The 11198-nt window shown below is 31.2% G+C and overlaps 1 protein-coding gene across 1 annotated transcript in view; it reads left to right on the top strand.

Annotated features, from left to right (window-relative positions):
* The window catches only part of Hsl (hormone-sensitive lipase), a 50462-nt gene that overhangs the window by 23640 nt on the left and 15624 nt on the right, over positions 1 to 11198 (top strand). Inside the window, exons 6-8 of the mRNA XM_014432989.3 lie at positions 3142 to 3421; positions 8322 to 8510; positions 10815 to 10958. Coding sequence (XP_014288475.1) covers positions 3142 to 3421; positions 8322 to 8510; positions 10815 to 10958 — 613 coding nt within the window. The remainder of the gene's footprint in view (positions 1 to 3141; positions 3422 to 8321; positions 8511 to 10814; positions 10959 to 11198) is intronic.

Below are 11198 nucleotides of genomic sequence, written 5' to 3' on the forward strand. Positions count from 1 at the left end.
ATATTAGAAGGAAAAAGGGAACAGAATTATAACGCACGCTTAATGATACTGCTTCATTATATCTGTGATGCTCCTTAGACACATTATTGGGGTTTATTTACATGGAGAATTAGGATTAGAGTTGTATACGGGTCTTGTCCAACTATAACTTATTTATATATATATGCGCACACACAATGCCTTACATACCAACACTCTCAGAGAGGATATCAAAAACTCTAAACAATAACAAAAAAGATTACGCAGTTACATACAAAAACACGGCTACTTTACCCAAATTTTACACCAATACAAAAAAGAAAGAGAAAACAGAGCAACAATCTAATCTAACAGGGTTGGCTAACTTTTCTATAAATAATATCTACTTTACATCTTATAAATGTTTCTTGGTCGACTTGTCATAGGCGTAGAAGGAGTTTAAAATGCATACTATTTCATTCGCTGTATTTCAGTATCAGTTGCACTCCAGCGAAGTATGGGTAGATAGATAATATATATATATGTTCAAAACAATTTTTTTTTATTTATTTTTTTTTTAAATCAAGTCCAAAAATGTATTTATATTATTTAGAATTTAATTACAGAGAGGATGGAATACTGGAATACAATTTCCCTCACAGTGGATAACTCCGATTTTCAGTTTATAAGATATTTTTATTCAACATTTCAAAAACATATTATTCCATTTTTGGCGCTATTTATCATTACAAAAAGTTTAGTTCCAGAATAATAATTAGAATAGAACAACCATTTCCTAAGTCTATTCTACTATGCTTTTTTTTTTTTTTTTTACATTGTTACTGAAGAGTAAAATCTTTAAGGAGCTTACTCAATCAAACCGGCACTGCTGGAATTGTGGGGCTACTGTAATATCTTAACCTTAGCTTAATTTTTATTAATATATTCTTGTTTGAGAGTGGTTTAGTTTATTTAAAAACAAATTTTATCCTTTTTTTCTCAACTTTATTCTTTTTAAAACCTTCCGTTTCGACCACTCAGGTCATTTTCAAGGATAATGACTTAAATTTCATGTAAGTGAAGGAAATAATGAAATTGTTATAAAAATAATTAAAAGGAGCTGTTTGTAGGTATCCTTGAAAATGACCTGAGTGGTCGAAACGTTGGAAGGTTTTAAAAAGAATAAAGTTGAGAAAAAAGGATCAAATTTGTTTTTAAATAATCTTAACCTTCTTTTATAATACAAAAATTTTCCTGCTAGAATTTACTAGCAGTGGCTCCTCGCTCCTCCCTCACTGAATAGTGGTACATCTGACCAAAAACTTACTTTTTTTTATTTTGTGTTTTATGTATTCCATATATTATCCCCTAGACTGGAGTTAATTTTTATCAACTCTAATAGCTTTAGAAAAGTCTGCAGAATTATCTCAGTAAGCAAAATAACCACTGTCTACAGTACTATTTTTGGAATACGTCCACCACTAGATAAAATAAATTTTATTTTTGGCAGATATATTTTCTTGGGTATCTCTTAAAGTTACTTTAAAAATATAAATTATAGATTGTATTACTGATTTAATAGTTTTATTTTAAAACTTCCGTTTCGCCCCGTAGGCCATTTTCAAGGAGACAATCTAAAAATAGTTTTCACATTATTACCATATTACCTCCTCACATAATACTAATGTTTTTGAACTCACCTTCAATGATTGAATTGTCATATATCTTCATGAAAAAAAAAATATTAAATTAATATCATAACAGTTTCAATCAATTTTTTAAAAAATGATTATTCACTTACAAACCACATAAATTGTGAATTAGAAATTAATGAAAATTGTGAATTAGAAATTAATGAAAATTTTGAATTTGAAATAAATGAGGTATCAAAACAAAATGTAGGAAACCAAATAGAAAAAATAATAATTAAAATTAACAAAATAGAGTTAAAAGAAAGTTATTGAACTGAAACTACTTAAATACAGCAAATGTCTGAAAAAATGATTGAATGCACTGTGGAAGAAAATAAACCTAAAAATCTGTTAGTTGACTTAAAATCAAGGAGATGATAATGTTCGATTTTACAGAGGAATAATCCGAGAAACATTAATAAATAAAGGAAATCTTAATAAAATAATATTTAAAGATTGTACACAAAATGATGATTATAAGTGTATGCCAGAATTAATTACTCCAATTAAATCTTACATTACAGGGGAAGTAAAAAGTAAATTCATTAGGATTTCTAGTTTTAGTAAGACATTCACAGAGATTGACCCATATTATTTAAATTTAAATTTGAACCAGAAAACAATTTTACATGAAAATAAATTTTGTAGGTTAAAAGAGTGGACATTCAGGTTTCCAATGGTTGTGTTAACGGAGGAATTATATTAATTAAGGAATTTGATAAAATGGAATAAAAAAAATAAATCCCTCACATAAATTAGGATGAAAAATTTCTAATTTTTAATTTCTTTGAATAATGGTATTTGAAGGTTTCAGATGATGATGAAAACGAATATGATTTGTTTTTTCAAAAGAAAAAAAATTGCCAGCCTACTTTACTGAAATCCTTATTGTTTTTTTTTTTTAATTTTTAGTGAATAAAAAAAAATTAATTGAATCAGTAGTATTTTTTTCTTATTATTCAGAAAGAGACGAATCGATTGGCATATAATGACCATGGAAAAAATTTATACTTTTATGCTATGCACCAAATGCTTAATTTTGCTAATAACATTTTTTTTTTTTACCGAAAAAATCAGACCAGCCTATAACCTTCCCGGGAAAATCTTGAATATTTAGCAAAAAGCTCCATCGCAATTGGATGAACAGTATGGCAGAGCATAAAGTACCAACAAACAAATATTCATTTTTATATATTAGATAAGTGAAACATATTATCGGTTCAAATAAATTTTCCTTGGTCAGAGAAAATTTGAGAAAAGTCTGAGATTTTCTTTGAGCCATTTTGCTAGACAACCTGTCCTAGCTATGGTTGGCAGACTCATCAATTGTTATTAGTAAATAGTTTTCAATGTAATAAAAAATTGGGTTGAAATAAATGATTTTTTTTCCTCTTGGGCTCTTGGTTTAATAAAGGACAAAATAAAATCTACCCTTCATTAGACCCGATTTTGCTGATTGCTTTCTTACCATTTTGACATTATTCTCTCCCAGGAGACCGAGTCCAGTTCCAAAAGCGGCTTCAAGTACCCCTCAGACTCACTGCTGTTCCACTGCCACGGCGGAGGGTTTGTCTCCCAGAGCAGCCGCTCCCACGAGAACTACCTGCGACAGTGGGCTATCGACTTGGACATTCCCGTGCTCTCGGTGGACTACTCCCTCGCACCTGAGGCTCCCTATCCCAGAGCCCTCGAGGAGATCTTCTATGCCTATTGCTGGGCCTTGGCTAACCCGTCGCTTCTGGGAACGACTGCTGAGAAGATAGTATTCGCAGGTAAGTTTTATACTTATGTCGACCGCACACTAATGGATTATTTTTTCTAGCTTCGGTATATATTAGATTATCTCAAAGTTTTCAAGCCTGTGTTATTTTTTTTTTCTCTCTCTATCTCCTTAGTGCTGTTAGACGTGGAATAGCCTCAGTCCATTTTTTGTACCATTATTTAGATTTTATCCATTGAGCTGCCATGTTCTCTGCCGAGCATGCCAATACATTCATTATAGGTAGCTCTTGGTGCACCGACTGGGTGCTTTCCTATTGGCCTTGCTTCCATCAGCGAGTTACTTGGCTCGTATGTTTCTTCAGAACCGTCCAACTATCTGACCCATAGAGAAGAACAGACAAGAATACACACTTGAATAAGCGTAGCTTCATCTCTTGCCTACCAATCAGTTCCAAAGATATTTGGGAGAATATACGTAATATCTCAGTTATTAATTGGATTTTGAGGTTAGAGTACCTCACACTAGCTAGATAGGCACTTACCTCCTTCATCCAAACTGAAGATTCAAAAAATTTTATACAGCTACTCCATCGAATTACCCCTTCAATTGTTTGTTTCTAATTTTTATGCTGGCATAATATTTTTTTCTTTTATTATATTGTCTGTTAATTCATTTGAAAAATATAGAGTATAATAATCTATGGGTTCTTTTATATTATTTGGTATTTGTGGTCTGGTTGTTTGGTGATATATATTTCAAAATCGATTATTAGCTGAGAAACAATAGATTCAGTAACATCTTCCCACTCTTCATTTGGTACGTCTTCTACAGAGATGTTTTCTTGTTGGTTGGATAAAATATCATCATTACTATCATCTTCTGCTTGAATATTTATTTTCTTAAATCAGTCTGTATGAATAAATCTTTTGTTAAACTGTTTTATTCTTGAAAGGAAAAAATATTCATTATCTGCATCTCAAGAACACTAAATATGTATTGTAATAATTTTTAAAATATTAAAAAATAAAATAAAAAGAATCTTAATCGTTTTTATACTTTTTTTCAAATATAAAAAATAATTGGGTTCTAATTTAAGAACTTTAAAATCAAATAGATAATATAATATTATTATACAAAAAGACTCTTAATCTCAGGGCGTATTGTTGCTAGGCAATCAGAATACAAACACTTTTACTATTAACTTAATTAAATTAATATCTCTGTTACAATTGTATTTAAATTTAGTTATAATCAAACTAACCAAGTTCACGATCTTCTTTCGTTGATTCCTTGGTGTCTTCTTTTTTCTTATTGTTCTTGTCTTAGCGTCCAAAATGGCTTCCTCTTGACAGAAATTGATGGGGACCTCCTCATCCTGAAGACATTATTTCTCTTCGGCGCCCCGGATAATCGAGAGATAATCGAACACCCAACCGAACCAATTTTTTTTCTCAGGAGACTAAAACGCATAGATCCATATCAGATAGATCTGTTTAAATACTGCACATAAAAGATTCCTCCCGATAAATTGTTATGTATTGACATTCCATACCCAGATGGTTAGAAAATTCAAAAACTCTTAACTTGGCATTCATTCCCTATTTCTGACACACACTATTTTACATGAAATATATGAGTTTAGTTTTAAGTATGTTAGATATTTAATTGTTTTGTTTTAGTGAGAGCAAAGTATCATACCCTTTAAAAAGTAGCCGATTTTCCAAATGATTTATTTTCTGAATATTATTCATTTGCACTATTCCTTGATTTCTATTTTTCCTTTAATTTACTGTATTTTCAATTATGATGGGAAGAGTTAAAATAGTTTTTTATGATATTTGAATCTGCTCAACATGGCCTTGATTCAACATACCGCCATCTTGGTTTTTTGTATCACGAAGTTATTATCAACAATGAAACTTGGTTAGCTTGCTTTTTGGATAAACAAAACAAATGAATATTAAAATGATACATAAAATAAAACATATTAAAAACCATTTATACATCAAATATATTATTTACTCAAAAAGAGAATATTACAGTATTTTTATAATAACAGAAAAATAAAAAATTTGTGTTCGAAATTTTCTCCTTAATCATCTTAGATTTTTTTTTTTTTTTGTTGATTACAAAAAAAGTAGCGATAACTTACTGGACATGCCTGGTAAGTGGTCTTTTTTACCAACCCCAAGAAAAACCAATGGAATGATTCTTGTTATAACTTTTATTTCTCTATATCGAAACTTTTTGGCCTTCTAATTAAATTTAACAGGGACAGGAAGCCTCTGTCAGAGCCTAGAAGCTGATATCTTAGTGACGCATACTGGTCACACTCTGCTATATAATGTAGGGCAGTTTCCGAGGGTTGTCCACATCAGTGGCAGGTTTCATAGCAAACTACTCCACAAATCCTAAGATGTCTTTTAAGTCGCAATGACCTATTAGCAATCGGAGTTGATTCCTGTTTAGGCCAAAAGGTTTAGTAGCCACTTAGTTTTAGAAGTAGAGGGTTCAGTTATTGTTATCATGGTCTGTCTTAGCCTTATACATTCCCTCCACTCCTTGCCTACTATCTTCCATGTCTTTGCGCTGATGCCTAGGAATGGTTCTGGCCTAATAGAAAGGTGCTCGGCCCCACTTCTTGCGAGCTGGTCAGCGTTCTCATTACCAATTATTCCCTTATGTCCAGGTACCCACACTAACTTCTTCTTTTATCATGCCATTATTTATCATTAAGTTAGCGATAACTTAGATATGAGTCTACCAATCTACTCAAAACTTGTGGACTAAAACTTGGTAAGTAGGGTGGTAAGTGAATGTTGTATGACACACACACTGCACCACATCCTTCTATCTATTATCATCATTCATATCACTTGTGTTGGAAAGACTTTTTTCAACCCAAATACTGAACTGATTAACAAAATAAGGTACTGTTAGAAAGAAAATTTTATGTAGGATATGGAATTGCTTCTAAAGTTGTAGTAGATACTATTTGTGTTTGTTTATGGCGCTACCATTTATAGTTATGGTAATCATTAGTTATTGATGGTTAATTATAAAAAATATATTTTATTTATGACAATTTAGCTCCAGTTCTATTTATAATTAATTTTTGGCTTGCTCTGTTTCAAACATTTAAATTCACGTGCTAACCACCAAGAATTTATTTGATGCATTTTTCTTATCTATATGTTTTTTTTTTTTTATTCTTCTATCTTATAAATTTTCTCAAATTTGTGATATATGTAATGCCAATTTTGAGGTGTAGATAGTTGACCGTAGATTAATGATTGGAGAAGTTTGTCAGGGGGTGCGGTCAGCAAAAAACAACATAAATAAACAAAACAATATACAACAATAAATAAATATGGTTTTGTTTATTTATGTTGTTCTTTGCTGACCGCACCCCGACAAACTTCTCCAATCAATAATGCCAATTTTATTGCCCTAGAATCTAGAAAATCTTTTTTAGCTACATGGGTACTTAACCTATCAACTTCAAATTTTAATCTTAACAAAGCGACGTTTGGATTTATCGAATGGTACAAAAATCGTACTATTTATTTATAATTTATTAATGCTTAAATATTTGTTTAGTGAATTGCCTTCAAAATGTAAAAAATATACACTTTATTATTATTATCAGAAAGAGAGCAAACTCGTTTTTTAAAATGGTATCAAAACATTTAATTTTATACCTTGTTTCATGTTGATCTAGAAAAATGTACGAACAAAGTCCCTCTGTCTGGTTAGCTAGGAACATTTTGAGTGATTGAGGCTTATTAATTAATTTTTCAAAACAATATGAAAATTGGTAATAGAATTTTAAAAAATAAATTAATAAAATGAAGTTGGTTAAAAAAATATCAAATGAAAAACTAACTTCTTATTTGGATTTAGCTCCTTTATAAACCCTTATAAACTAATCTCTAACAAAATAAAAAAAAATGAAATATCGATCAAATACGTATTTTAACAATTATAAATAAATTGTCTTATATCTCAATTTCAAATTGACATAGTAAAGTTTTGTAGAGACACGATGAATGAGCAAATGCTACCGAGCTACACAACCTCAGCATATAAAGGGGAGCTGGCAATAAATTCCAAGAAGAAGAGGTAAATTTGAGCACAACTATTTTGCATGCAGGAAGCTAGCGTCTGGATTAGAGGAAGAATAACAATTATGCGATCCTTGCTAAATCAGCCTTCCTCTACATTAAAGGGGTAAAAACTTCGTGGAAGGTACCCGTCTGTGTGAACTTATACACAGATGGTATCCTGAGACAAGAATATCCAGATGAATAAATTTTAAAAAAATAAATAAATCGGTACCTCTACAATTCATGAATGGTCAAGGGTTCAGTACTTTATAAGGAAGTGCAAGGAACATAAATAAAAAAATATAAATACAAATAAATAAAGGAGCATTCAGTCAGAATCATCATGATTTTTGTAGAGAGAGAGAGACATACGTTTTGTGTGTTTCAACGTCCTTTTTATATCATGAAAACAAGAGCAGAGTGGCTCAGTGATAAGACACTGTGCTACTAACTTCAAGGACCTGGGTTCGCATTAATCTATGGTCATCTATTAACACCGCTACCACCCATGAAGGGTCCGGTGTGCAGTACTTTTTGTAAGGAAATACTGTTACTTGACCAATGGTTGTGCAAGGATGTGATTTAGTCAGAATCACACTCGACCACCAAATTTTCCCCTATTAAGTTTTTGTTTATTCATATTTTTTTTCTGACCACACCCCTAGAGCATCTTCTCCTCATAAAAATTTTAAGTTGATCTGTAGAGTACACTGGGTACTATGAAATTTTTTTTGCATTTTTAAGCAAAAAAAACCTAAAATCAGACAAAATTATGAAATAAAATTTTAAAAAAGTTTTTTACTAGAACATTAGTTGTTATTTACTGGAAATGTTAAAATTTAGGAGATTCTGCTGGTGCCAACCTCAACGTCGCCCTGACCATGATGTGCCTCGAATACGGAGTGAGGAAGCCGCAGGGCCTGTTCCTCGCCTACATTCCGATCATCATGTCGTTGGATCCCTCTCCATCACGCCTCTTCTCTCTCATTGATCCCCTCTTGCCGATGGGCTTTCTAAACGGCCTTGTTAAAGGTATAGTGTTACTTCATCATTATTATCATTCTAGTCTTAACTATGGTACAACATGAGGATGGGTTTGATTTGAAATGAAACAAAATGAAAAATAGTTTATTATTCTGGGACTAGGTCCCAATAGAACAATTATAAGGTAATTTTAATTATACAACATATATTGGCGAAAAACAGTGTGACCCCATTTAATTATAACTTATATTAAAATTGTATATAATGTAATAATTTTAAAATTTATAAAATTAAAAATAAAAAGAACCTTTGCTCGTTTTATAACTTTTTTCAAATATAAAAGGTAATTTGGGTTCAAATTAAGAATTTTACTACTACATGGATAATAGAATTTTATTTTTACTTTTATAATATAAAAAGACTCTTAATCTCAGGGCGTATTTCTAGGCAATCAGAAAAACAGACACTTTTACTATTAACTTAATTAAATTAATATCTCTGTTACAATTGTATTTAAATTTAGTTATAACCAAACTAACCAAGTTCACAATCTTTTTTATATGATCTCTGGTATCTTCTTTTCTTCTATTGTTCTGTCCTAGCACCCAAAATGGCTCCCTTCTTGACAGAAATTGATGAGGACCTCCTCATCCTGAAGACATCCTTTCTCTTCTCTGTCCACACAACGAATCAAACTCAAAAACTAAAACTTGCCTCGAAGTTCCATGTAAACATAGATTATTGCACAACAGTTAGGGACTTTTGAAAAAGATTTACTTTCTGAATATTATTCTGTAGCACTATTTCTTGATTTCTATTTTTCCTTTAATTTACTGTATTTTCAATTATGAGGGGAAGAGTTAAAATAGTTTTTATGATATTTGAATCTGCTCAACATGGCCTTGATTCAATGGACTTGTTCCTGAATAATACGTACCGCCATCTTGGTTTTATTTTGAATCACAAAGTTATTATAAACAATGAAAATCGGTTAGCTTGCTTTTTGGATAAACAAAACAAATGAATATTAAAATGATACATAAAATAAAACATATCAAAAACCCTTTATACATCAAAATATACTATTTACTCAAAAAGAGCATATTACAATAAATAACTTTAGATTTATGATCTTCGAATTAGATTTATGAAATAAGAGGTAATTAGATATAAGGGTTTTAAATGAAGGAAGGGTTGGTACATGATATATGCTAGAGGGAATGGAGTTCCAGTGATATGCAGCTCGGGTGAAAAATGATTTATCAAACGCAGCAGTTCAGTGAGGTTGAGGGTAGATATCAGATAAACAGGACCTGGTAATATGGGATTGGATTGAGAATTTGAATTGCAGGGTTCCTAGGATATAGGAGGAGCGCTGAGTATTAATTAATTGGAATAGAAAGGAAGCTAGGAAATACTGCCATTGGAAGGATAGAGCCACTTCAGCTCGGTCTACTACTGGGTTATGTGCATATCTGTGGTGGTCCCGAAAATAAAATAGTATCGCGCAATTCATTCTATTGAATTGCTTCGGGATAGCTATGGTTCGACAGAAAATTTAGGCAATGTGTCGTTTCCAGGATAAAATTTGATCATGGAATGAGAGGAGTATTGTTTAGGATATGGTTAGGGGTTCTTGAATAGATTTAAGGAGAGAGGGAGATCCAATTATTATAGCTTTAGTCTTTTTGGCATTTAACGTAAGTTTATTGTCTGTTGCTCAAATTTTGATTGGCGTGTGTCAATTTCAATTTAAATATATAAAATTTTAAAGGTTAGCTAAGGAAGGCTCCCATGGCGTTTGACTGCTGAGTGCCTTATTGATATTTTTACTTGTGAGGAAGAGAATCAAGAGGTGCTTATTGACAACTATTATTACATTATTATTATTATTATTATTATTATTATTATTATTGTCATCCATTGCTTTATTAGATTTTAAAACATCCAAAATAATATTAATACACAATCAAAACACAAACTACAAGAAAATAACTTAACACGACAACAAACAAAATGGTGACGAGCTCAGCTGGTCTGTTGCGTAACGTCATTCTCCATTTAACAGACCTATTTACAAACTTTCAGCCATGTTATATGTTATATCGTTTTGACATGGTAAAAGAAGGAAATATTTGTTCTATTTTAATTTTTTTACAGTCGAATGGAAATTTTATCTTAAAAAACAGATATTTGATAATTAAAAAAAAAATTTGTAAAACTCAAAATGAATCTTATTGTAAAAAGGGAATTATTGATTCGGTTTCTGGTTTCTTATTGCAATAGTTTATTTTTTGGTTTTTTTTTTAAGTGTAAATTTCCATTATTTTAATTAACTCTTTATTCTTGTAGCCTACACAGCATCACCAGACGTATATGCTCAATCCACGGATCATGAAAGAAAGTTGCGTCGCAATGTGGCCAAATCAAAAGGATTCAAGGCTGAGTCTCCCGCTGAAAACAGCCCGACAAATGGCGAAGTCGACCCAAAGACTCGTAAAGTATTCATTGTATTTCAATTATAATTGGAAAATTTATTTTCCTAGTTTTGAGACCCATAGTTTTAATGTAAATGTGGAAGAACACAACCTCAGCATATAAAGGGGAGCTGGCAATAAATTCCAAGAAGAAGAGGTAAATTTGAGCACAACTATTTTGCACTAATGGATTATTTTTTCTAGCTTCGGTATATATTAGATTATCTCAAAGTTTTCAAGCCTGTGTTATTTTTTTTTT

Source organism: Halyomorpha halys, unplaced genomic scaffold (assembly GCF_000696795.3).
Source record: "Halyomorpha halys isolate HHAL.00 unplaced genomic scaffold, Hhal_1.1 Scaffold1143.1, whole genome shotgun sequence".
Classification (NCBI taxonomy): domain Eukaryota; kingdom Metazoa; phylum Arthropoda; class Insecta; order Hemiptera; family Pentatomidae; genus Halyomorpha; species Halyomorpha halys.